Consider the following 27326-nt stretch of genomic DNA (forward strand, 5'->3'; position numbering starts at 1 on the left):
CCGCAGGGCCTGTAAGACGACCCTCTTCCGGCTAGCCTACACCTAGCTGGGATAAAACTTGACGTAACTGGCCAGCCATCTGTTTATATAAAATGACATGTTATTGCTTTTAAGCTGTATTGTTTTATGGAGTGAAATGTTACTGGTTTTAATGTTTAAATGTTAATTATTTAATTGTTTTATATCTAAAATTGTTAAATTTATGTTGACTAGTTGTTGGAAGCCGCCCTGAGCCACTTGTGGGAAGGGCGGGATACAAATCCCAAATAAATAAATAAATAAATAAATAACCCCCCCAAATATTCTGATACACTGTTCTAAAAGAGAAATAATATAAATTAGCCCTTAGAAAAACAGGGTGCATTAAAGCCATTTTGTCCTAACACTAGCAAACACAGATCCCTGTTTGTGATTCTTTTAATCTGCTAAAAACATTCCCATGATTCCACACTGCCCACTTATATTAATAACTGCTGCTTGCCGTTCCCATTTTGTCTGATGAAGTCTGCTTCAGAGCATACGAGAGCTTACATTCTGAATAAAACTTAGTTGGTCTTAAAGGTGCCCTCGTCTACTGTTTTGTTTTATTGCCTCGGACCAACAAGGCCGCCTGCTGGGATCTATCTATTTGGAATGTTATGTTGGTTCACTTTAGGTCCCGGAAGGAAGCAAGTTCCACTTTTTAGAAATGAAGGGTACATCTGACCTGGTAGGTTTTAAACGACAGATGACTTTTCATTTTGAGGCATTGCACAGATCTGAGAGAAAAGGAAGATAAGGGCACAAAAAAGAAGCAAGAACGATCTATTGTCAAGAAATAGACAGGGATTGGGTCTGATGTTTTCAATGAACGAGAAGAGAAAACGTGCTCCTTCTCTTGGCAGAAATCCAACCACAGAGTGCGTGAGGATCTTGGCCTTCCTGTTTGCCGTTCAGGAAGTCAATCAGAACCCCCGGCTCTTGCCCAATGTCACTTTGGGCTACAATGTCTACGACAACTATGATGATGCAAGTTTGACTTATGATGGCTTGTTCTACCTGCTCTCCTCTGGGCAAAATAATGTTCCAAACTATCACTTCGGAAGAGAGAAGTCCCTCTTGGCTGTGGTTGAAAGGGATGAGTCTGAAATCTCCATCCAGATTTCACACCTGATGGCCATCTTCAAAATCCCACAGGTATGGGGAGGGGGTGAGAGAGAGGCAGCGAATCCTAATTTTACTTAGCAGTCTGTCCCAAATTCTCTTCACAAGATGTCAGGTTCCAATGAGATCACCCACACCCTGCTGGTTGAATGATAAAATAAAGTCACTTATTAACCATGAGAATTCTTGCTCTGTGCAAATTGTGCTTCCAGTTCTTGGGCATCCATGAGGATGAGGTTCTTAGAGATGCTTTGCCTTGACTAGCCACAAATTACTTACCTTGCGTTCTAGATAATTCTCCACCTGCAAATCTTTAAGTGTGTAATGTTTAACTAGAGCTCGGAGCCATCCCTTCCCTATCTTCCTCCATTGAATTACCTCCTCCATTGAAGTGATTGGGATGTCTACACATGCAGGTAAATCATGGGTAAATCATAACTCATCCATGTGCTATTAAATCTGGGAGGCTGAGTCGGCTTGTGCATTGTTTTAGACTATGAGTTGGATCCAACCAGCTCTTTTGCTCTGTCTCAGCTACGGTTGCCAGTTCTGGATTAGGACATACCTGGAATTTTTTTTGCGGGGGTGGAGTGGGGGGAGGGGGTGGAGCATGAAAGTTGGAACTCTCTGTCTGGGGCAGTGATGCTCTGTATTCTTGGTACTTGGGGGGCACAGTGGGAGGGCTTCTAGCCCCACTGCTGGACCTCCTGATGGCACTTCATTTTTTTGTCCACTGTGTGACACAGAGTGTTGGACTGGATGGGCCATTGGCCTGATCCAACATGGCTTCTCTAATGTTCTTATGTGACACAGAGTGTTGGACTGGATGGGCCATTGGCCTGATCCAAAATGGCTTCTCTTATGTGACACAGAGTGTTGGACTGGATGGCCCATTGGCCTGATCCAAATGGGCTTCTCTAATGTTCTTATGTGACACAGAGTGTTGGACTGGATGGGCCACTGGCCTGATCCAACAGGGCTTCTCTTATGTTCTTATGTGACACAGAGTGTTGGACTGGATGGCCCATTGGCCTGATCCAACAGGGCTTCTCTTATGTTCTTATATGACACAGAGTGTTGGACTGGATGGGCCATTGGCCTGATCCAATATGGCTTCTCTTATGTTTTTATAGACAGCTTCAAGAGGGGATTGGTCTACCTAGCCCAACATAATGTCTCACAGAACAGCTGTTATTTCTACTGGAGGGCTGAGAACAGGGCACAGAGGCTGAGTCCTTCCACTGATGTTGATTCCTGGTTTATTGCCGCTGATCCACACACCCTCCACAAATTACTCCAACCCTTTTTCAGTTTGTCTATTCCCATGCCTCTCACTCCATCTTCTGCAATGGAGTTCCACCTTTTGATCGCTCAGTGTGAAAAGAAAGGTTCCCTTTCGTCTGTCCCAAATCTACTGCCCATCAAAGTTATGGATGTCTCCAATTGCTTGCATCTTGGGAAAGGGAGAGAGAATAAATGTAGTCTCTAGAAGAAGAAGAATTGAAGATTTATACCCCGCCTTTCTCTCTGAATCAGAGACTCAGAGCATCTCCTTTATCTTCTCTCCCCCACAACAGACACCCTGTGAGGTGGATGGCTTCTCTCATGTTCTTATGTTCTTATCGCAGACACACACCAAAGAATCCTTCCAACACATGTTTTTTTTTCAGCATTATGTCTTGGATGTCAATCCTATCTCTTCCTTTCCTTCCTAGGTCAGTTATGGCTTTGTTTCCCACGCTCTTGATGATCCAATTCAGTTCCCTTTTTTCTATCGAATGGTTCCAAAAGAGGAGGAGCACTACCCGGGGATTGTCAAACTGCTAGTGCATTTCCGGTGGCCGTGGATCGGTCTCATCGCATCAGACACGGACAATGGAGAACAATTCCTGAGATTCTTTCCTCCTCTGGCCAGCAGGAGAGGGGTTTGTGTGGCCTTCTCACTGACTTTCCCAACCTCAACTACATTCGCAATAGATACAGACAAATGGTTTTTGTCATCAGATGCATTTCGCTTGTGGAAGGAGGTCAATGTATTTGTTTGTTATGGGGAGCCACAAGTTTTGGTCCGGATGTTTGTCCATATGCAAACACTAGCTGAAATGTGGATCAACCCCCCTGTGGGGAAAGTTTGGATCACCACAGCTCTGTGGGACCTCACCCTCAGTTTTATGAAGCCGTATTTAACTTCTGATCACATCCATGGTTTCTTTTCTTTTTCCATGCTGACAAACGAAAGGTTAGAATTTGTCACTTACGCAATGTTGTACTCTTCTATTGAGCAGTTTTGGGAGGAAGCATTTCATTGCGTGTATTCCAAGCCCACTTTGTCTGTGAAAGGCCAAGTCAGCTGTGCAGAGAGAGAGAATCTGGAGACCCTTTCCCAGGATATGATCAAAACGATCCTTTCTCGAGACAGTTACCTTACCTTCCATGCTGTCCATGCTGTGGCACGGGCCTTACACGCTGCTTACTCATCGAGATCCGAGCAGATATCCAGCAGGAACACCTTGGGACCCCGCCCTCTACAGCCCTGGCAGGTATTTCTTCCTTCATATAAATAACTAAATCAGCAATTAATCATTGTTTAATTTTCTTATCATCTCGCAATCAGATGTCGGTATCGCCTCAAGTGTAACTGTCTCCCAGCAGAGCCGTTTGGAGAGCAAACTTGAACGGCATTTACAGCAAAGTTTCAGAATCATGCATTATGAATCGTTGATAGTAAGGCAAAATGAATGTGGCTGATTACAGACTGGCACTTTGGGTCGACTCAGAGATGCCTTTGAAGTCGACCCCAAAAAACCATCCAGACGGCAACATCTGCCACCCGCCCCTGTCCCTCACTTACCCTGTCCTGGAGGACGCTCCAATTGCCTCAAAAAGGCACCACTCAAGTGGTCCCTTTTCGCTGGGGCGACTCCGAGGTGGCGCCCAGCCATCTGGAAGGCCAGAGGGCACATTACAAGCATCCGGGGAGCCGTGAGCGGGATGCGTAAGTGTTCCAGACGCTTCCCGGCCGCCCAAGGCCCGCCCCTTCTTCCAGCGCTGTCTGGAATTTCCGGGGCGCTCTTCTTCCGGCTGGCTTTCATCGGGGTGGCTGCAAGTCACCCCAAACCGGTCGTCTGGTTTCAGCCAGTGAGACACATAAAGTTGTTTCCGGACACTACTTACAAATCCAGCAAATTTGCCTACTGTACGACATACTGGAAGAAGATGGTCCCTTGAAGAAGAGCTTTGAGACTCAAAACGACTCAAGGACTGGTCATTATGATCGATGGACTGTATTTATGACTATAAATTAATATTGATCATTTAAGAGACAGTAGGAATAAGAGTGTTTTCCGGATGGAGTAGTTTTTGTATGGTCTCTTGTAACTTGTACATCTCAATATTTGTTATATTATTATTATTGAGATTCGGATTTGATAGTGAATATAGAGGATTTATATATATTGGTTCTAGTTGCTTCACTATTTTTGCACAGAGAGTTATTTCATGGGTTGTTGGTAGCAGGTCCTCCGTGATCCCAGTAGTCCATCACATGGTGAATTCTGCAGCTGCTGCCCTTCCACCAGTTTGGTGTAGTGGTTAGAGCAGTGGGCTCTATTCTGGAGAACTGGGTTTGATTCCCCATGCCTCCACATGCACCTACTGGGTGACCTTGAGTCAGTCACTGTTCTCTGAGAGCCTTAATCTCAGAGCAGTATCTGTTGTGGGAAGAGGAAGGAAAGGAGATTGTGAGCCACTCTGAGACTCCAAGTGAAGGGTGGGGTATAAACCCAACTCTTCTCCTCCTCCTCCTTCTATCCTCTGGATGCTCTGAGACATCTTTACTTTGCTTAAGGTTTTGGCCACTGTGTGACACAGAGTGTTGAACTGGATGGGCTATTGGTCTGATCCAATATGACTTCTTTTCCTGCTCTTGAACAGGAACAAGGAGCCAAGCCTAGTTGAGTTATGCTAGCTGGGTGTTATCAAGTCACCCACAGGTTGTTTCACTAGGGTTGGCAGCCACCAGATGGGACCTTGAGATCTCCCAATATTGCAACTGTTCTCTAAATGATATCTGTCTCCCTGGAGAAAATGACTGCTTTGGAGGGAGAACTGTATGGCATTATATTTTGCTGAGACCTCTCTCCTCCTGAAACCCTGCATTCAACAGACAGACTCCACCACAAAATCTGCAGAAATTTTCCAACCCGGGGCTGGCAATCCTAAGAAGTCCTCCCTCAAAGGCCAAAGTAGGCCTGGAAAGGACCCTGCCCCATCTCCTTGCCTTTTACCAAACTTGGAATGCTGTGGTTGCCTAGAAACAGCTACTGATCGCATCTGTTGCTTAAAGCTACATGTGCTAATTAATCACCTGGCCTTCCTTAAGTCTTCTGGTTTCTCTAACTTGATATGAGCTATAAACATTAGGTTATTTTGTCTATCAAGTCATTAAATACATAGACACAACATCAACGCAACCCTGGCCGAAATTCCCAGCTTTCATTTGGCATAGTCAGAATGCTTCCCTTTTATTATAAATCCTGCTACAACTTTATAATTTCTTTAGATTGTGCTTGGCCAATTTATGGGTTGAAGTTTCCTCCATGTATACTTCTGTTGGTCACTCACCTCAATAGATCATATATTAGTTATCTTAATTGTGGCTCTTTGCTGACTTCTGACATTCCAGCCTCAGCATTCTGGGATCTCATCCCAAGACACTTACTAGACCAGGGGGAAGGGGGACTTCAGATTCTCTTATTGGGCCACCCAAAGGCCTAGTCTTTTAAAGTAAAAATCCATACAGAAAACTATACCGTAAGAGCCCCGTGGCACAGCATGGTAAGTTGCAGTACTGCAGTCCAAGCTCTTCTCACAACCTGAGTTCGATCCCAGCAGAAGCTGGGTTCAGGTAGCTGGCTCAAGGTTGACTCAGCCTTCCATCCTTCCAAGGTCGGTAAAATGAGTACCCAGTTTGCTGGGGGGGGGGGGAGTTTAGATGACTGGAGAAGGCAATGGCAAACCACCCTGTAAAAAAACTCTGCCATGAAAACGTCATGATGTGACATCACCCTAGAGTCGAAAATGACTGGTGTTTTCACAGGGGACTACCTTTACCTTTAACGTGCAGATTCTGATTGATGGGGAGGCATGGCTGGAAAACAGAGGCCACTGTGATATTGTGTGGGAAAATAATTAGGGAGGGGGAATATTTTTTATTGTTTAAATTACCATCCTCTAAGCATTTTGAGAGCCAGTTTGGTGTAGTGGTTAAGTGTGCGGACTCTTATCTGGGAGAACTGGGTTTGATTCTCCACTCCTCCGCTTGCACTTGCTTGGAATGGCCTTGGGTCAGCCATAGCTCTGGCAGAGGTTGTCCTTGAAAGGGCAGCTGCTGTGAGAGCCCTCTCCAGCCCCACCCACTTCACAGGGTGTCTGTTGTGGGGGAGGAAGGGAAAGGAGATTGTAGGCTGCTCTGAGCTTCTGTCCTTGAAAGGCCAGCTGCTGTGAGAGCCCTCTCCAACCCCACCCACCTCACAGGGTGTCTGTTGTGGGGGAGGAAGGTAAAGGAGATTGTGAGCCGCTCTGAGACTCTTCGGAGTGGAGGGCGGGATATAAATCCAATATCATCATCATAATCATAATCATCATCATCATCATCATCATCATCATCATCATCATCATCATCATCATCTTCTTCTTCTTCTTCTTCTTCTTCTTCTTCTTCTTCTTCTTCTTCTTCTTCTTCTTCTTCTTCTTCTTCTTCTTCATTTTATCTGTTTGCCTTGTGTGGGGATTCACTGATACAGTTGCTTAAGAACTTCTTCTTTCACACCCAGGTTGTTCTGCCTGCTCCCCCCACCCTCATTCAGCCTTAAAGACACAGACACACCGTCCCAAGAGGAAGCCTTTCCAAGTGGAGTCTGAAGCCTCCAGAGTTGGCTTTTTTTTTTCTAGTTTGAGTCTATTGAATTCAAAAGAATTTCAGGACTTTCAAAAAATCCTTAATCCAATACCGGCAAAGTATTCAGATCTGGGATTTTTTGGAAATCCATTTTTTTGGAGGGGGGCATTAGACCTGTGGTGGGAAAAAATGAAAAACAAACAAACAAACAACAACCCAGGCAAAAAACAGCTGACTCATGAGAGCAGGTTGCTTCTACTGCTCGGTAGTTTTTTCCTTGATTTTTTCTACAGTCCCTTTAAACCAGTCGAGCTTAATGGGATTTCAGAAAAAAATCAAGGGACATCAGCTGAGTGGTGGGAAGACTGCTCCTTGTGGCTGGGCTGTTTCCCTCAACTTTCTTTTTCAGTCTCTTCAAACTAGTCTAGTTTACAAGGACAAGAACTCCCAAGAAGGGGAACTCCCAAGTAGTTTTAGCTCCTCTGTGAATCTGCAAAACATCCAGAACTGCAGTGAATCTAGAAGCTGTGACACAGCCCTTGAGCCAGAGATGAGTAGAACTCCAAATAAACTGTGCTGAGATATCCACCCTCTTTGGCTGATTTCTAAATGCCTGAGTTTTCTCTTCCCTTTTAGCTTCACTCTTTCCTGAGGAACGTCTCACTTTACAATACTTCCATGCGTGAAGCGCACTTGAATAAGTACAGGGACATTGCAGTAGATTTTGACATTGTGCAGTGGGTGGGATTTCCAAATGACTCCCACGGGGGAGTGAAAGTGGGGACTGCGGAGAGACAGCCATCCGGAGAGCCTAAAATCACCATTGACCAGAAGGCTATTATGTGGCCCAAGCAGTTAAACCAGGTGGGGAAATCGATTGATTTCATATCCTCTTCTTGATAATATAATTGAATGTACTTCTTTATTCATTCTTGTGCAGCATTTTTGGCCATCTTTTGCTAAAAATATTACTTAGCTGGGGTATATTTAAATGAACGAAGGGGGAATTGCAAAATGGGACAATGTATGGAGATCGGAACTTTGATAATAGCGGTATTAGAACCTGGTGGGCATATTGATACCCGCTACTGGAAGGCATGTTTTCTAACTAACGCCATGCCTTTTTTACTTTGTAAAGGCAGAAGTCTTGCTCCTAATTTTTCAGTCCAGTCCTGGCCTACCCAATCCCAAAACATCATACTGTGTCTAGTAAAAGGGGTTGCCTCCCACATTTGAAAATCACCCTGAAGATCACTCTGATGTAGGGTGGCTGGATCGTCCCGACCACCCGGGAAAGTCCCGCTCCTGCCTCCAAATTCCCGCCTCCCGGGCTGGCTATCCCGGGACCATTAGAAGTCCCGGTTTAGCCAGCGGGCCGTGCGGGCAGGCGGGGAAGGCGGCGGGGGCAGCGGTGGGACAATGGCGGCGGCAGCGGTGGCCGGAGCGGGAGGCGGGCCGGCGGCGCCTGTGGCGGAGGCATGGCGGGAGGCCCCGGGTCGGTGGGCTCGGCCGCCTCCTCCTCAGCCGCCGCCAGCCCCGCCAGCAGCGAGGGGAGGGGGTCCGAGCGGCGAGGAGGCTGCCGAGGCGCCCCGCCCTGCCCTCCCTGCAGGCCCGGCGGCCTGGCTGCGCTGCCCTGCTGAGGGGGGAGGCCCGGGAGGGGGTCTGAACGGCAAAGAGGCCGCCAAGGCGCCCCGCCCCGCCCTGCCTGCAGGCCCGGTGGCCTGGCTGCACTGCCCCGCTGAGGGGGGAGGCCCGGGAGGGGGTCTGAACGGCAAAGAGGCCGCCAAGGCGCCCCGCCCTGCCTGCAGGCCCGGTGGCCTGGCTGTTCTGCCCCGCTGAGGGGGGAGGCCCGTGAGGGGGTCCGAGCGGCGAGGAGGCCGCCGAGGAGCCCCGCCCCGCCCTCCCTGCAGGCCTGGCGGCCTGGCTGCGGCTGCCCCGCCGAGGGGGGAGGGGGTCCGAGCGGCAGGCCAGCAGCGCCGACACCAGCACCAGCCGCCGCATCGCCGCCTGGGAAGGGGCCACCCGCTGCCTCCTGCTCCTCCTCGCGCTGCTGCTGCTGCGCGGGCCTCCTAGCCAGCCCGCCCGCCCGGAGGGGAGGCCGCCACCCGTGCCCTGCGAGACGGTAAGCCCCCCCCCGAGACAGGCAGGCAGGGAGGGAGGCGGCCAAAAGCAGGGGGGGGCTGGCGGGAGGGGCGGTCGGCTTTCCTTCTTTCCTTCCTTCCTTCCTCCCCTCCCCTCCCTCCCTCCTTCCTTCCTTCCTTCCTTCCTTCCTTCCTCCCTTCCCTCCCTTCCTTTCTTCCTCCTTCCTTCCTCCCTTCCCTCCCTCCCTTCCTTTCTTCCTTCCTCCCTCCTTCCTTCCTCCCTCCTTCCTTCCTCCCTCCCTCCTTCCTTCCTTCCCTCCCTCCTTCCTTCCTTCCTCCCTCCCTCCTTCCTCCCTCCTTCCTTCCTTCCCTCCCTCCCTCCCTTTCTTCAGTCCTCCCTCCTTCCTTCCTTCTTCCTTCCTTCCTTTCTTCCTTCCTCCCTCCTTCCTTCCCTCCCTCCCTCCTTCCTTCCCTCCTTCTGCGCCACCTTCATCACTTTTGGGGTGTGGATCCCCCAGTGGGGTGGGCTCCCTACTCCCTCCGCTGGCTGTTTCTGATAGCCTTGCGCCCCCTCTTTCATTTGATATGTGTCCCGTGCGGGTGCCACCCTCCCGCTGGGAGATGCCGCAAAATGAGCCCCCTTGAGGCTTATGGCGCAGGGCTTGGGGGAAGCGAGCTAGACTGCTGTTCTTTTGAGGGGTTATAGAGTGTTTCGAGCCCGTCCCTGTGCCATCGGTCCCATCATTGTGGGACCCAGGGGGCCGGCGCGGCGGCCCGCCGAAGCAGCCTGTCACTAATAACACAGGTCGAGATGCAGGACAGGAACCCGGAAGTGACCGACAGGCTGCTTCAGCGGGCCGCCGTGCCAGCCCCCTGGGTCCCACAATGATGGGACCGATGGCACAGGGACGGGCTCGAAACACTCTATAACCCCTCAAAAGAACAGCAGTCTCGCTCGCTTCCCCCGAGCCCTGCCGCCATAAGCCTCAAGGGGGCTCATTTTGCGGCATCTCCCGGCGGGAGGGTGGCACCCGCACAGAACACATATCAAATGAAAGAGGGGGCACAGGGCTATCAGAAACAGCAGGCGGAGGGAGGAGGGAGCCCACCCCACTTGGGGATCCACACCCCGAAAGTGTGTGGAGCCCACCCCACTGGGGGTTCCACACTTCTCAGCGTGGAACCCGTTCCCTCTAGTCATCTCACTTTGAAAAAAGTAAAAAAAGAGTTTTATTTAACTTTATTTCCCCCTTTCCCTCTCTATAAATAATCTTGGTGTTTCCGGCGGTGATATTTGGGGGATTTTTGGGGACGTCACAGGAAGTGCTGTGAAGTCACTTCCTGTTTCCGGCAGTGGCATTTGGGGGAAATGATGTCATTTGGGGGAAATGATGTCACAGGAAGTGATGTCACTTCCTGCTTCCGGCAGGTGGTGCGGGGGAAATGATGTCACAGGAAGTGATGTCACTTCCTGTTTCCGGCGGCGCGAGCGCGCTGCACACACGCACACATCATTCCCCCCTCAAGGTGTCCCTGGCTGGCCTGCAGATATTATGGCCACCCTAACTCTGAGGCCTGTGCAGATACGATCGACGGTGGCTCATTAGACTTGGTCATGGTTAATGGTTCAGCATGTCTTGAAAATCAGACAGGAACAGCTCTTACAAGATCCAACTAGTTGAAGCAGAGGTCCATCAGTGGCTATTAGACACAGTGTATTGTTGGTACTCTCTGTCTGGGGTATTCTTGGTGCTTGGGGGGGGCACAGTGGGAGTGTCCTGGCCCCACTGATGGACCTCCTAATGGCACCTGGTTTTTTGGCCACTGTGTGACACAGAGTGCTCAACTGGAAGGGCCACTGGCCTGATCCAACATGGCTTCTCTTATGTTCTTAAGTGACAGAGTGTTGGACTGGATGGGCCATTGACCTGATCCAACATGGCTTCTCTTATGTTCTTATGTAACTCAAAATCAGGTTTACCAACTTACAGCTGTGGCCTTGAGAACTCGCAAAGTTACACCAGATCACCTGAAAAAAGAGATCAGCTCCCATGGATAAAATGGCTGCTTTGGAGAGCGGAGACCATGGCATTATATGCTTCCAAGTTTCCTGCCTTCCACAAACTCCAGTTCCAAATCTCTCCCCCAGAATTCTCAACCCAGTGTTGGCAAACCTACTCAGGCCTCATATGGAAGAATCCTTTGTTGAAAGGAGCCTCAAATGCGCATCTTCCACCAAGAAGTATAGTGTCCAGATCACGTGATGTGATGGTATTGCTTTGCTCTGCTTTGGTAAGACCTCACCTGGAGTATTGTGTTCAGTTTTGGGCACCACATCTTAAGAAGGATATAGACAAGCTGGAACAGGTCCAGAAGAGGGCAACGAAGATGGTGTGGAGTCTGGAGGCCAAGTTCTAGGAGGAAAGGTTGAAGGAGCTGGGGATGTTTAGCCTGGAGAGGAGGCGGCTGAGTGGTGATAGATCACCATCTTCAAGTACTTGAAGGGCTGTCATCTAGAGGATGATGTGGAATTGTTTTCTGTGGCCCCGGAAGGTAGGGCCAGAAGCAATGGATTAAAATTAAATCAAAAGAGTTTCCGGCTCACTTCTGGGGTTGGATCATGGAGAATTGAGTCGCTTCTCAAAGAGGAGCGGACCGGAGCCTCTGTTCTGGGAAAAGAAGGTGACCCCAACGCCTGCTGCCTACTTTTCTCAGTGAGGGGAAAGGCTAAGATATGCTTAGGAAAATTCTGAGGGGATTTACTTTGGCTGATGAGGAGTCCCAGTGGGGTTCCTTTTAGGCTTTGAAGAGTCCCCGGCGAAGAATTGCATTCCAGCATCTACAGAGGGTCTCCGTGGTCATTAAATTGACTTAAATTCATCATGATTCAAGCTTTCTTTGGACTATTCTAATATTTAAATATCTATTTTTAGAAAAAAACGGCGTTAAGAAGGATATATTTGGCTTCAAGGTAAGAAGATCTTTATCTATCATTCTGGGACTAAAATAAACGTTATATGAGATGACTGAAATTTGGGACCAATTACAATATTCTAAAGTTAAGAAGGAGGAAAGGGGGTAATTTCGGGTTTTTTTATATTCAAGAAACAAAGTTATAAGCTGAAAAACAACTTATGTTTGGAATACTTGCGGTTTCTGTAAAAAAAACCCCATCGTCACTGAGTTGCTGATCTGGAAGACATCACAGGAAGTGGCGTCATACAAGCATCGCGAGATTTCTCAACCACTGAGAACGCGACTTCATGGCAAGAAAAGCAGGAAGGCGCCATTGAAAGAAGGGAAACTGTTAAGCCTCCTGACCTTCTCTAGGACTGAACCATAGAAAAACTTCGGCGGCCATTAAAGGAAGGTCAAAAAAATTAAAAACTTTTTAAAAGAAGAACAGGACTTTAAAAATCAGTGGAGCCAGCAGATGTTTCTATAACAGGGTGAAATATATTGGACTATCTAAGTGAAAGTAAGATTGGTGGACCTTAAGAGAAAAAAGGAAACTTTTTAAAAGGGTCAGAAAAATCGCGGGCGCCATTTTGTGCAAATTATAAATTTCAAAAATTAATATTTTGAGCTAGGAAGTTCTGAGAATGGAGATTTTCGGCTCACTGAAAAGGGCAGGTTCTAATCTATAAGATCCTGTGATTCAATTTTAATTTTGTGAGACCAACTTTGAGCCTATTTTTATGATGAGAAGACAGTAATGTCTGAACACAAGCCAGGACCGAAGCCAGCACGTATGAGGGCCTGTTCATTGGAGGAAGCAAAAATGGCTAAAGTACAAATACAAGAGCAATTGGAGGCTATGGAGGCAAGATTGGTCAAAGTGATGAAAGATTTAATAACTGATAATAAGAAGCAATTAATTAAAGAATTTAAAAAAGATATTGAAGCAAGAGCAGAGGTGGTGAAAACGGAGATTAAAAAAGAAATTGAGGATCTCAGAAATGACACACAAGCAACATTAAACAAAGTACATGTGGTTGAAAATAAAGTGAAATATCAAGATTCCATGATTAATAAATTGCAGGAGAAAGTAGTTCTACAAGACTGTAAATTAATGGAAAACCAGATACGTCTGAGAGGAGTACCTGAAAATGAAGAGTCTGATCTAAGGATATATATAATAAGAATCATTGCTGGATTTTTGGGTATGGATGCTGATGAGTCTAGTTATCGTTATGACTATATATATATAGGGTCAATTCACTGTTTGCCAAAAAAAAAAAAAAGTTACCAAGAGATGTGGTAATAAGATTTGTATCAAGAGATATGGTGAGAAAGATCTTAAGTAAACCATTTGAAAAATCATTGGAGGTAGATGAAAGCAGAGTAAGAATCATGAAAGAGTTGCCAAGAAAGGTCATAAATGACAGAACATTGTATAAAAAATTAATTGACAAACTGCGGGAGAATGAAGTGAGATACAGATGGATATTGCCAGAAGGTCTAAATTTTGAATACGGAGGAAACAGGATTACAATTACAAATGTTCAAGAATTGAGGAGGTTTTTTGAAGAACATAGGGATTTTGGGGATACAGAATAAAAGAAGAATCACTATGGATTACAAATTAATATCTTGGAATGTAAATGGACTAAATTCACCACAAAAAAGAACGGCTACATTTCATTGGATTGAAAAACAAAAATGCAATATAATTTGTCTACAGGAAGTACATATCAAACAAATGGATTACAAATTTTTATGGAATAAACAATTGGGTATGGAATTTTATTTGTTTGCTAAGGAGAAAAAAAGGGGACTGAACAACAAGCAAGACTTTGTGTAAATGCAGATTTGATGGGAAAAATGGTAATTAGCAAAGGAACAAGACAAGGTTGCCCTCTGTCTCCACTGATATTTATAATGACGCTAGAAATTTTGCTTATGCAAATACAAGAAGACAAGGAAATAGAGGGACTGAAATTAAAAGGTTTTTCTTACAAATACAGAGCGTTTGCTGATGATGTAATGTTTATCAATGAAAATCCTTTGTAACACCACTGCTGCTTCATAAGATACAAGAATATGGAGAACTGGCAGGCTTCTATATAAATAAAGAAAAATCGAAAATTCTGTGTAAAAATATGACAAAAAGTCAACGGAAAGAATTGTAGAGTGCAACAGATTGTGAGGTTACTTCAAAAGTAAAATATCTAGGTGTGGAAATTACTTTGAAAAATATAGACTTGTATAAAAATAACTGTGAGAAGCTCTGGCGTAAAATTGATGGAGATCTGATAAAATGGAATAAATTGAACTTGTCTATGCTGGGCAGAATTGCTGCAATCAAAATGAATGTTCTATCAAGAATTATGTTAATTCCAATCGTGAAGGACAATAAACAATTTAGTAAATGGCAAAGAAAAATTTCAGAATTTGTATGGGCTGGGAAGAAACCAAGAATCAAAACGAAAATCTTAACCGATGCAAAAGAAAGGGGAGGCTTCCAATTGCTGGATCTAAAATTGTACCATGATGCAGTGTGTTTGGTGTGGATTAAGGAAAGGATGACATTACTAAAAAAGAAACTGTTGGTTTTAGAAGGCCATGGAAATATTTTTGGTTGGCATGCATATATGTACTATGGAAAAAATAAGATGGATGTTTTTTTCTCACATCATTATATAAGAAGGAATCTGTTAAGTACCTGGTTAAAATACCTGGGGGGGTTTTAAAATACCTGCGGGGGGGGGCTAAAGTACCTGGGGGGGGTGGGCTCCCTCCGGGTGTCCTGCCCCCCCAGGGAAAGTGCATGCGCAATACATCGCCTATCCTTTCCTGGTGTACTGAACGCTGCGTGGTCACTGTCCGGCCATTCCTGGCAGATGGTCACTGCAATGGCCTCTCCTACATCACTGAATCCGTGGCAACACCTTCTTGCTGGTCCCCCCCCCCCCCCCTGTTTTCACAGAGTTTGCCACGTCATGGTGCGACCGAATGTCCGGCAGTATAACCGAAGGGGCAGGTTGGGCTCACCAACCTCACCAGCCAAGAGAAGGAAAACTCTAACATCAAGCCCGGGCAGACAGAGCTCGTTAATGTAACATCTACCACCTGGAGGACTCGCTGCCGGCGTCCCGGCTTACTGGGCCATGGCAGATGACCCCACGGTGAAAGGGTGGAGCCAGTACTGTGCACACTGCGCTTCACCTAAAAATTCCTCTGCGCAGGCCTGAAGGGTATCCACATCCACAACCCACAACATACCAAGTCCTGCAGTGATGGGCAAGGGGCGAAACGGCAGGTGGAAGATGCCACTGGAAGCCGCAGTCCCGATCCTGCATGTAGGCGGTTCAGGGTATTGGTTGCTTGATGCTGACCCGGAGACGAAAGCATTTTTCGGCAGCACCCTGAACGACCAAGCAGCCTTATTTAGGGACAGCACTGCTTGCTCGGTATGGAGAGAGGCCTAGAAAAGGTGGCCTAAACAAAGCTCGTCTCCCCCCCCCCCCAGTTGGCTAGCCGCAGTCAACAGGCATCCTTACTTGTGGTCGAAAAATAACAACAAAGAAAAGGCATGCACCTGCCTCACAAAGTGTGCAAAGACTAAAGCTTGCGTGTTGGAACATCAGAACCATGCTTGACACAGTAGACAGTAGAACGACGCTCTGCTCTAGTTGCCCACGAACTTCTCAGGTTGAATATTGACATAGCAGCTTTCAGTGAGGTCCGTTTCCCTGAGGAAGGTAGTCTTCAAGAACACGGTGCTGGCTATACCCTCTACTGGTCGGGTAAGTCAAAGGCTGAGAGCCGCCTTTCTGGCGTTGGCTTCATGGTCAGGAACTCCATTGCCTCTAAACTCGAAAACCTGCCAACAGGTCACTCAGATCGCATCATGTCCATGCGCCTCCCACTTCAAAACAAGCAGCATGCAACACTCTTCAGTGTGTATGCCCGAACCCTTCAAGCAGATCCTGCAGAAAAGAACAAGTTCTATCCTGATCTACGTAACCTCGTACGAAAGACCCCTACAGAGGACAAGGTGATCATCCTTGAAACTTCAATGCCAAAGTATGTAAAGACTCGGAAGCCTGGAAAGGAGTACTTGGCAAACACGGCATTGGCAACTGCAATGATAACGGGCGCCTCCTGCTAGAATTCTGCACGGAGCATCAGCTCACCATGAACATATGAACATATGAAGCTGCCTTATAGTGAATCAGACCTTTGGTCCATCAAAGTCAGTATTGTCTTCTCAGACTGGCAGCGGCTCTCCAGGGTCTCAAGCTGAGGCTTTTCAACCTATTTGCCTGGACCCTTTTTTGGAGATGCCAGGGATTGAACCTGGGACCTTCTGCTTCCCAAGCAGATGCTCCACCACTGAGCCACCGTCCCTCCACAAACATTACCAACACTATCTTCCAGCAGAAGAGCAGTCTGAAGACAACCTGGATGCACCCACGGTCCAAGCATTGGCACCTTATTGACTACATTCTGGTGTGCCAGAGAGACCTTCGAGATGTCTTACACACTCGAGTAATGCCCAGTACAGAATGTCATACAGATCATCGTCTTGTACTCTGCCGTCTCCGTCTTCACTTTAAATCTACACCCAGGAGAGGCGGTATCCCCCGGAGGAAGTTTCAGGTTGGCAGCCTTCAGTCAAAACTCCAGACAAGAATTGAGGACCCCAGTCGCCTCAGAGATCCTTCTCCAGAAGCACTCTGGGAACACCTAAAAACTACCATCCTGTTGACCTCTGAAGAAGTCCTCGGATTCTCCACAAGGAAGAACAAGGACTGGTTTGATGAGAACAATCAAGAGATCCAAGAATTACTGGTGAAAAAGAGATCTGCCTACCAAGCACATCTTGCTCAGCCCTCCTGTCCCGGGAAAAAAGCAACCCTTCGCGCTGTATGTAGAAACCTTCAGTGCAAGCTTTGTGACATTCAGAACGAGTGGTGGATCAAGCTTGCAGAGAGAACCCAGCTATGTGCAGACACTGGTGATTTAAGAGGGTTCTACGAAGCCCTGAAGGCAATATATGGTCCATCATATCAGGCTCAGAGTCCCCTGCGTAGTTCAGACGGCCAAGTGCTCCTCACAGACAAGGCATCCATACTGAACCGGTGGTCGGAGTATTTTCAGGTTCTCTTCAGTGCCAATCGCGTAGTTCAAGATTCAGCAATCCACCTCACCCCACTTCAACCAGTGAAAACAGAGTTGGATGAGATCCCCACCCTAGAAGAGACTGTTAAAGCCATCAAGCAACTGAAAAGTGGCAAGGCAGCGGGAGTTGATGGAATCCCACCAGAGATCTGGAAGCATGGGGGCACAGTACTGCATAGCACACTTCACAAAGTACTTGTCACCTGCTGGGAACAAGGCAAACTACCACAGGACTTTCGCGATGCAATCATCATCACCCTATACAAGAACAAAGGGGAAAAGTCAGACTGCTCCAACTACTGGGGGATAACCCTGCTCTCCATCACAGGCAAAATCCTCGCTAGAATACTCCTGAACAGACTGGTGCCCACCATTGCAGAAGAACTCCTCCCAGAGAGCCAGTGTTGCTTCAGGGCTAACAGGAGCACCACCGACATGGTATTTGTTCTCAGGCAGCTCCAAGAGAAATGCAGGGAACAGAACAAGGGTCTATATGTGACTTTTGTTGACCTTACCAAAGCTTTTGATACCGTTAGCAGGAACGGCCTGTGGCAAATGTTGGAACGTTTAGGATATCCCCCAAGGTTCCCCAGTATGGTCATCCAGCTACATGAAGACCAGCGAGGCCAAGTCAGATACTTCAACAATCTCTTCCCAATAGGCACAGGTGTAAAGCAAGGCTGTGTTCTTGCACCAACTCTCTTTACGATCTTCTTTAGCATGATGCTTCAAAGAGCCGCAGTAGATTTAGATGACGACGATGGTGTCTACATCCGCTATCGCACCAATGGCAGCCTGTTCAACCTGAGGCGACTAAAGGCCCACTCCAAGACAATGGAAAAACTTATCCGAAAGCTACTGTTCATTGATGATGCTGCACTTGTCTCCCACTTGGTATCAGCTCTGCAGCATATGACGTCCTGCTTTGCAGAGGCTGCCAAGCTATTCGGCCTAGAAGTTAGTCTGAAGAAGACAGAAGTTCTCCACCAGCGTGCACCCCAGGAAGATTATCACCCTCCTTGCATCACTGTGGGTGAATCAGTTTTGAAGACAGTCCAGCAGTTCAGCTACCTGAGGTGCATCATCTCCTCAGACGCCAAGATCGACAAGGAGATTGACAATAGACTGGCAAAGGCAAACCGTGCATTTGGCCGACTGCACAAAAGAGTGTGGAGCAACAAGCATCTGAAAAAATGCACAAAGATCAATGTTTACAGAGCGGTTGTGATGACAACCCTCATCTATGGCTCCGAATCGTGGGTTTTATACCGTCATCACCTGCGACTCCTTGAGCGCTTTCATCAGCGCTGCCTTCGCACCATCCTCAACATCCACTGGAGTGACTTTGTGACCAACACTGAAGTCCTCAAGCGGGCGGAGGTTACAAGCATCGAGGCATTGTTGTTGAAGATGCAGCTGCTCTGGGCAGGGCATATCTCCAGGATGGAAAACCACCGCCTTCCCAAAATTGCCCTGTATTTTCGAACTTTCCACCGGCCATCGAAATAGAGGGGCACCAAAGAAGAGGTACAAGGACTCCTTGAAGAAATCCCTTGGTACCTGTTGCATTAACCATCACCAGTTGTCTGTCCTAGCCTCAGATCACAAAGCATGGAGGCACACCATCCACCAGGCTGTCTCTTCCTTTGAGAGACAAGAATGAAAATGGACATATAGGGTTTGATTTCTCTTATACTCATTCTTTTCTTTTCTTTTTTATTGTGATAAGGTTTTAATATGAAGATTCTTGGTTTGATAAAATTATGTTGTATTTCTACCAATTTAAGTAAACTCCGGTGGGGGTCATAAAAAGGGGGGAGAAGAGGAGGGGGGGAAAGTGTAATGTATTGATATAAATTTGTATTGATTTTCTTATTTCTTGAATATTATAACAATATATTGCAAATTAATAAAATTGTTTTACACAAAAGAGTTTCTGGCTCAACCTTAGGAGGAACTTCCTGACCGTTAGAGCGATTCCTCAGTGGAACAGGCTTCCTTGGGAGGTGGTGGGCTCTCCTTCCTTGGAGGTTTTTAAACAGAGGCTAGATGGCCATCTGACAGGGATTAAGATCTTGTGAATTTGGGGTAGGTATTTGTGGGTTTCCTGCATCGTGCAGGGGGTTGGACTAGATGACCCTGGAGGTCCCTTCCAACTCTATGATTCTATGAAGGTGGAAATCTTAATTTCTGAGCCAAGACTTCCCCTCTGTAGACCATCGGCCTACTACAAACCTGGAGAAATTATGCCTCCTATGCTCTGGTCTGTAGAATTAACCCTTCTCATTGCCACACAGCCTCCCATCTTGTATCTAAAGACAAGAAATCCTCCATTTACCTCTAATGCCTCCTTTTGAATTGCCCTATCTCAACGGAGCAATGAAGATGAGTCTCCCACACCTGTGGTTTTCTGTCGGTACTGTTGCCCTCAAATTTAGGCTTGAACTCTGAACTTCAACACCCAGGCCTGTACAGTATATCTGCATACACAAAACAACTGATGTTTCCCTCTCCCTTCTGCTTGACTTTCCGGTTAGTCCACCCCCCGTTCGAGATGTTCCGAGAGCTGTCAGCCTGGACAAGCCAAAGTGACTCAGGAAGGGAAGCCATTTTGTTGCTATGACTGTGTTCCATGCCCGGAAGCAACCATCTCCACAAAGGAAGGTGGGTGTCTCCAAAGAAATGTCTCTGCTGGTTAAAAAAAAAAACCCAGCTCGAAGGCAAAGCATCTTCTCCATCCTCTGCTGGTCCATCTCTCACCTCAGCCGCTCTCTTTTCCTGCTGAAGTGTCTGGAACAGGGATGAGGCAGCCTGACCTGAGAAAGATCTCTGGCATCAGTATCAGAGAGGATTTCTATGAGAAACACCTAAATCAGTTGCCTGTGTCAGTAGACGCCAATGAGAAGGATTAGTTCCATAGGTTTAGAGACAGGGAATGCTTCTAAGTGCACATGGGAAATATGTATGTATGTGTACAGCAGGTGTAACATCAAGGGTAAGAACATAAGAGGAGCCATGTTGGATCAGGCCAATGGCCCATCCAGTCCAGCACTCTGTGTCGCATAAGAACTTAAGAGAAGCCATGTTGGATCAGGCCAATGGCCCATCCAGTCCAACACTCTGTGTCACATAAGAGAAGCCATGTTGGATCAGGCCAATGACCCATCCAGTCTAACACTCTGTGTCACATAAGAACATAAGAGAAGCCACATTGGATCAGGCCAATGGCCCATCCAGTCCAACACTCTGTGTCACATAAGAACATAAGAGAAGCCATGTTGGATCAGGCCAATGGCCCATCCAGTCCAACATTCTGTGTCACATAAGAACATAAGAGAAGCCCTGTTGGATAAGGCCAATGGCCCACCCAACACTCTGTCACACAACACTCTGTCTACATGGGGCTACCCTTGTGCCGGACCCGGAAACTGCAGTTGGTGCAGAACGCTGCTGCCCGGCTGTTATTAGGGCTCCCAAGATGGGAGCACATTCGGCCGGGGCTCCGGGATCTGCACTGGCTGCCAGTAACATTCCGAGTCCAGTACAAGGTGTTGGTCATTACCTTTAAAGCCCTGTATGGCCTAGGACCTGCCTACCTGAGGGACCGTCTCTCCCCACACGTTCCCCAGAGAGTACTACGTTCCGGCTCACAAAATCTGCTGGTAGTCCCTGGGCCAAAGGAGGCCCACCTAAAATCCACCAGGGATCGGGCCTTCTCAACAGCGGCACCTTACTGGTGGAACCAGCTGCCGGAGGAGGTGCGGGCCCTGCGGGACCTAGGGCAGTTCCGCAGGGCCTGCAAGACAGCCCTCTTCCGGCAGGCCTATAACACCTAACTGATACCTTGGATGGAACATCTTTGGATGGAACAAAATGCTCTTATAGACCGCTGGCTTTATTTTATCTTGTTTTATTAACTATGCTTTTATAGTATCTGTAAATGTTTTAAATGGAATTGTATGAATCATTATGTTGTGAGCCGCCCTGAGACACTTTGGTGAGAAGGGCGGGATATAAGTTCATTAAATAAATAAATAAATAATAAACAACGGCCAAAACCCAAGTGCCGTCAGGAAGTTCACCAGTGGGGCCAGATCTCTGGAAGCATTCCCGGTGTTTAAGACAAGACTTTTGTTACCCAGCATCCATACCGAGAGAAAAGGGGAAGCAACCCTCAAACAGAAAGGAGATAAGAGAAACAGTATTCCAAAGGGAGGTAGCAAATGTCTCACAGCACTGACAGTCCCACTGGACAAATATAGATATTGAGAAACACCAACGTGCATCTTGGATTTTATGGTTAAAATGTGTAGAATTGATTTTATTGTATATTTTTGTGTGGTTTTTAACTGTTGTTAGCAGCCCTGAGGCCTTTAGGGGAGGGCAGGATATAAATGTGATAAAATAAATAAATAAAAAATAAATGAGGTCACACCATAGATGTAGACAGAAAGCATACAAGCCTGACACACAAAAACAGCAATTATTTTTGTTCTTCCCAGATTCAGACCATTGTGACAAATGTCCAGAGGATCAGCATCCAAACAGTGACCGAGATAAATGCGTGTTGAAGGCTATAATTGTGCTTTCCTATGAAGAATCTCTGGGGGTTACCCTAACTGTCATTCCTCTGTTCTTGTTCCTACTCACTGGTGGCATTTTAGGACTGTTCATTAAATTCCGAGATACTCCAGTAGTCAAAGCCAACAACCGGGACCTCACCTACATTCTCCTGGTTTCTCTCCTGCTCTCCTTCCTCTCCTCCTTTCTGTTTATTGGCCAGCCAACAAAGGTGACATGTCTCCTTCAACAAGCCACCTTCAGCATCATCTTCTCAATCTCTGTCTCTTCTGTCTTGGCCAAAACCATCACTGTGGTGGTGGCCTTCATGGCAACAAAGCCAGGGAACAGGATGAGGAAGTGGCTGGGCAAGAGTTTGGCCAACTCCATCATCATCTCCTGTTCAAGTGTCCAAGTTGGCCTCTGCATCCTCTGGCTGGGAACCTCTCCCCCCTTCCCAGAGTCCGACATGCACTCCCAGGCTGGGCAGATCACGCTGCAATGCAATGAAGGGTCTGTGGCCATGTTTTATGGTGCCCTGGGCTACATGGGCTTCCTGGCTGCCGTCTCTTTCACGGTGGCTTTCCAGGCCAGGAAGCTGCCTGGGGCCTTCAACGAGGCCAAGCTGATCACCTTCAGCATGCTGGTGTTCTGCAGCGTGTGGGTGTCATTTGTGCCCACCTACCTGAGCACGAAGGGGAAATACATGGTAGCCGTGCAGGTCTTCTCCATGCTGGCCTCCAGTGCTGGACTGCTGGGTTGCATCTTTATTCCCAAATGCTACATTATTATAGTGAGGCCTGATCTGAATAGCAAGCAGCATTTAATGACAAAACTGAATAGATAATGGGACATCCCTGTAATCATACCTCTGACCACAGTGACATTTTAGCACAGCCAATAGACAATTTTTGGCATTTCCTAGGAAGGGAATCCTTCTACAGCTTTCATGAATTTGACATCTGCTTTTGATCTCATCTGAAAGGAGCATCTTGGGTAGAAAACTTATCACATGCCTGTACTTATTTATTTTTCACACTTATATCCCGCCCTCCCCGCCGAAGCAGGCTCAGGCGGCTAACAGCATCATAATGTTAACAATAAAACAATAAAAACTATCACAATCAAGTCCATTGAAAGTTAAAACAGGTTACAATGCAAAATTATCAGTGGAGCTTTAAAACAACAGTTTGGTGCGAGCATCGTGCCATTCTTCAAAGACCTTGGGCATCTACACATTTTGGCCGAAGGTCATTCGAAATAACGGCAAGACTCTAACATCGTCTGGGAGTTGGTTCCACCAGTGGGGGGCTGCAATAGAGAAGGCTCTTTCTCTAGTAGCCTTCAGTTTCGCCTCCCTCAGCCCGGGGATTACTAATAGATTGTGTGATCCGGATCTAAGTAGCCTCTGGGGAATATATGGGGAAAGACGGTCCCTAAGGTAGGCAGGACCTCGGCCATATAGGGCTTTAAGGGGATAACCAGCACCTTGTAGCGAATCCGGAATACTATCGGCAACCAGCGTAGTTGCCGCGGCCCCGGCTGTATATGGTCTCGACTAGGGAGACCCAGTAACAGCCTGGCCGCTGCATTCTGCACTAGCTGCAGTTTCCGAATTTGAGACATGGGCATCCCCATGTAGAGGGCATTACAGTAGTCTAATCTCGAGGTAACCGTTGCATGAATCACCCTTGCTAAATCGCCGTGATCTAGGAAGGGGACCAACTGTCATGCCCGCCTAAGGTGGAAAAAGGCGGATCTCACAGAGGCTGCTATCTGGGCCTCCATAGCCAATGTTACACAGTTGCTATATAGGATATCTTCAAAGGTTGCATTACAGATGCATACCTGAGTCACGGGTTCAAAGGTCGCTGAACACTATCTTTTTTATGACTAAGGAACCTAGGCTATTAACAACTTCTCCCTTTCTCACACTTCTTTAGCAAAAGATCAGATATAAGTGCAAAAAAAAATACTTAAATAACTGTTTGTCACAATGTCAGGGGACAAGGAAGAGCCTCTACTGGCTGCCACCACTCCGGTAAAAGTCTTTTTCAAAGGTCCCAGCTAACTCACCCACCCCTCTTTTCCTTCTTAACAAAACACCCTCTATCCATGACCGAAGAGATGTGAGGAGTATAACAACAGTATAACAAGACAGTATAACAGGCAGTATAACAACAAAGGTTTATTATACGTGCTTGAGAAGAAACAAGTGGGATGTACAAACTTTGAGTGCAACAGTGAATATAAAAAAGTAAAGGTGGAACAAAGCAAAAATAAAAACTCCATTGCAACCAACGAAATGTTTTCTTCCTATAATGTGAACAGATCCAAACTCACCTTTCCTTGGGTGAGGGAACCCTCCTGCTGCACCCTTTCCAGTGATAACTCTCCTGACTGCAGCCTCTCCAGAGAGAACACTCTCCCTCTATACCCAGGCCTTTTTATTCCTTCTTCCCAGGTCCCACCCCCTCTGATCTTCACTGGTCAAATTTTCCCTACAACACCTCTGCCCACCCAATCAGAGGGACAGAAGGGATCCTGGGATATGTGGGTCCTGTAGCTACTCTAACACAGGCTTCCCTGGAGCCTGTAGGCCACACTAGGCTTAGGATCATGATGTAGAAAGGTGAAAAAGTCTTTAAAGACTAACAGAAATTTTGACAGGGTAGGAGTTGTAATGACTCAGTGCTCAGTTCTTTAGACCCAAGTACAAAACAGCAAGAAGTGAGCAGTACTTTCAAAATCTCACAAGTTTTGTTAGTCTTTACGGTGCTGCTGGACTCTGACCCTTTTCTATTGCAACAGACAGACTAACATGGCTACCCAACTTAATCTATCTGTTTGGAGTCAGTTTTCCTGCTCCAATGAAGGGCACCTCACCAATTCAATCCTTACTGCTAAAGAGTCATGGGAAGGTTGTGAGTTTTTTTTCTTTATCCTCCATTTGAACAATGTGGCCTCCACTCTTCATCCCCCTGTTGCAGAATTAGATGGCATCCAAATTAACGAAAGTTCTGATGTTCTCCAATAACTTCAGTAAGCAGAAGTTAGCTTACTCTTCTTGTGTTTTGTCTTGAATGTCTCATAGTGCTTGACAGGCCTCGGATTGAGTGGGAGCTCACAGGAGCACAGCTCCTGAACCTTTCCGAGAGTTCCACCTCCTCCTTCTGAGAGTTCCTCCTCCTCCTTCTGAGAGTTCCACCGCCTTGTCCATTGAATAGTAGGTACAGCTGCATAACAATCCTTGGATGAGCGCCACCACCTATTTTTCTACAAAATGATTGCTGGTGCTTGATAGATTTATTTATGGATGGACAGAGAGAGAGAGAGAGAGAGAGAGATGATATACTGTATCCGGGGCTATTTTTGTGGGGAAAGCCCAGCAGGAACTCATTTGCATATTAGGCAACACCCCCTGACACCAAGGCTGTTGGACCTTAATTCCTGTGCGCTCCTGCTAAAAAAAAAAGCCCTGGTGTCTGTGATGTCACTTTTCTGCACCTGTGATATATTTGGCTGAAAAGCAGATGCTGAAGGAGAGGTAGACAAGACAGTCATGAACCTTGTACCTTGTACAACACACATGATTGCCTCAGAGTGTGAGATCCTATGGCTGATGACCCTCCGCACAGCCTAGTTGCTGCTCCAGAAGTGCACCTTCCAGTCCCCAAGGAGATCTCCACCATTCAAGGAAAGTGAGGTCCCTCAAGATAAAGAACATAAGAACATAAGAGAAGCCATGTTGGATCAGGCCAACGGCCCATCCAGTCCAACACTCTGTGTCACACAGTGGCAAATTTTTTTATATATACACTCACACTGTGGCTAATAGCCACTGATGGACCTGTGCTCCATATTTTTATCTAAACCCCTCTTGAAGGTGGCTATGCTTGTGGCCGCCACCACCTCCTGTGGCAGTGAATTCCACACGTTAATCACCCTTTGGGTGAAGAAGTACTTCCTTTTATCCATTTTAACCGGTCTGCTCAGCAATTTCATCGAATGTTCACGAGTTCTTGCATTGTGAGAAAGGGAGAAAAGGACTTCTTTCTCTACTTTCTCCATCCCATGCATTATCTTGTAAACCTCTATCATGTCACCCCGCAGTCGACGTTTCTCCAAGCTAAAGAGTCCCAAGCGTTTCAACCTTCCTTCCCTGTCTCCACCCAACAGGCCAACATTGTCCACACCAATGAACAGTTAAGTAAATCCTGAACCCAGAGCTGCCCCATGCGTATGAGTGGACCTGCATTGAGATACTGTCAAGCGCCGATATTTCTCAATAAGCTGTCTTTAGTTTTAAATCAGAGCTGTTTTATCGTTAGAAACTCATAAGAACATAAGAGAAGCCATGTTGGATCAGGCCAACGGCCCATCAAGTCCAACACTCTGTGTCACACAGTGGCAAAAAATGTTATATACACACATACACTGTGGCTAATAGCCACTGATGGACCTGTGCGCCATATTTTTATCTAAACCCCTCTTGAAGGTGGCTATACTTGTGGCCGCCACCACCTCCTGTGGCAGTGAATTCCACATGTTAATCACCCTTTGGGTGAAGAAGTACTTCCTTTTATCCGTCTTAACCTGTCTGCACAGCAATTTCATCGAATGCCCACGAGTTCTTGTATTGTGAGAAAGGGAGAAAAGTACTTCTTTCTCTACTTTCTCCATTCCATGCATTATCTTGTAAACCTCTATCATGTCACCCCGCAGTCGACGTTTCTCCAAGCTAAAGAGTCCCAAGCGTTTCAACCTTTCTTCATAGGGAAAGTGCTCCAGCCCTTTAATCATTCTAGTTGCCCTTCTCTGCACCTTCTCTAAAGCTATAATATCCTTTTTGAGGTGCGGCGACCAGAACTGCACACAGTACTCCAAATGAGACCGCACCATCGATTTATACAGGGGCATTATGAAGCTGTACCAAGGATACAAGCCTTGGGAGTGATGACGTATACAGCGTTACACAGTTGCTATACAGGTTATCTTCAAAGGTTACATTACAGATGAGTCACGGGTTCAAAGGTTGCTGAATACTATCTTTTTTATGACTAAGGAATCTAGGCTATTAACAACATCTCCCTTTCTCACTCTTCTTTAGCAGAAGATAGGAGTTGTCTGTGTGAACCTGTGGGAGAGGCGACTGGAAAGTGGTACCAGCCAGGCTGTAGCATAAACATTCTTGGGCCAGATGAATTTATTACTTGCTCAATGGTTGTATATAAGCGGGGTGCAGTCGAGAGCTGGTGACCTGCTCTATGTCTAAGAAACAACCATGTTACAGAAATAAGTGCGCTTGACAGATACCCAGGTCAAAAGGGGATTGCTGGAGACTGAGACTCCGTTAAAGGAGGAAAACCAGACCTGAGGTTGGCCTTCCTCCTCTGGGAGATCTGAATGTTGTGCTATGGGAAGTATGCCCCAGCCCTGGCGAGGCGGGTGCCTGGTCACATGACCGTGTGCCTGGTCACATGACCGTGTGCCTGGTCACATGACCATGTAGGCAA

General features: G+C 46.9%; 1 protein-coding gene across 1 annotated transcript in view; it reads left to right on the top strand.

Moving 5' to 3' along the window:
• LOC132571698 (vomeronasal type-2 receptor 26-like) overlaps window positions 1-22657 on the top strand; it is a 33030-nt gene extending 10373 nt beyond the window's left edge. The window contains exons 4-8 of the mRNA XM_060238490.1: window positions 937-1176; window positions 2859-3683; window positions 7679-7906; window positions 19788-19914; window positions 21753-22657. Coding sequence (XP_060094473.1) covers window positions 937-1176; window positions 2859-3683; window positions 7679-7906; window positions 19788-19914; window positions 21753-22657 — 2325 coding nt within the window. The remainder of the gene's footprint in view (window positions 1-936; window positions 1177-2858; window positions 3684-7678; window positions 7907-19787; window positions 19915-21752) is intronic.
• The last annotated feature ends 4669 nt before the right edge of the window (window positions 22658-27326 follow it).

The sequence above is a fragment of the Heteronotia binoei genome, chromosome 5, assembly GCF_032191835.1.
Source record: "Heteronotia binoei isolate CCM8104 ecotype False Entrance Well chromosome 5, APGP_CSIRO_Hbin_v1, whole genome shotgun sequence".
NCBI classification, from domain to species: domain Eukaryota; kingdom Metazoa; phylum Chordata; class Lepidosauria; order Squamata; family Gekkonidae; genus Heteronotia; species Heteronotia binoei.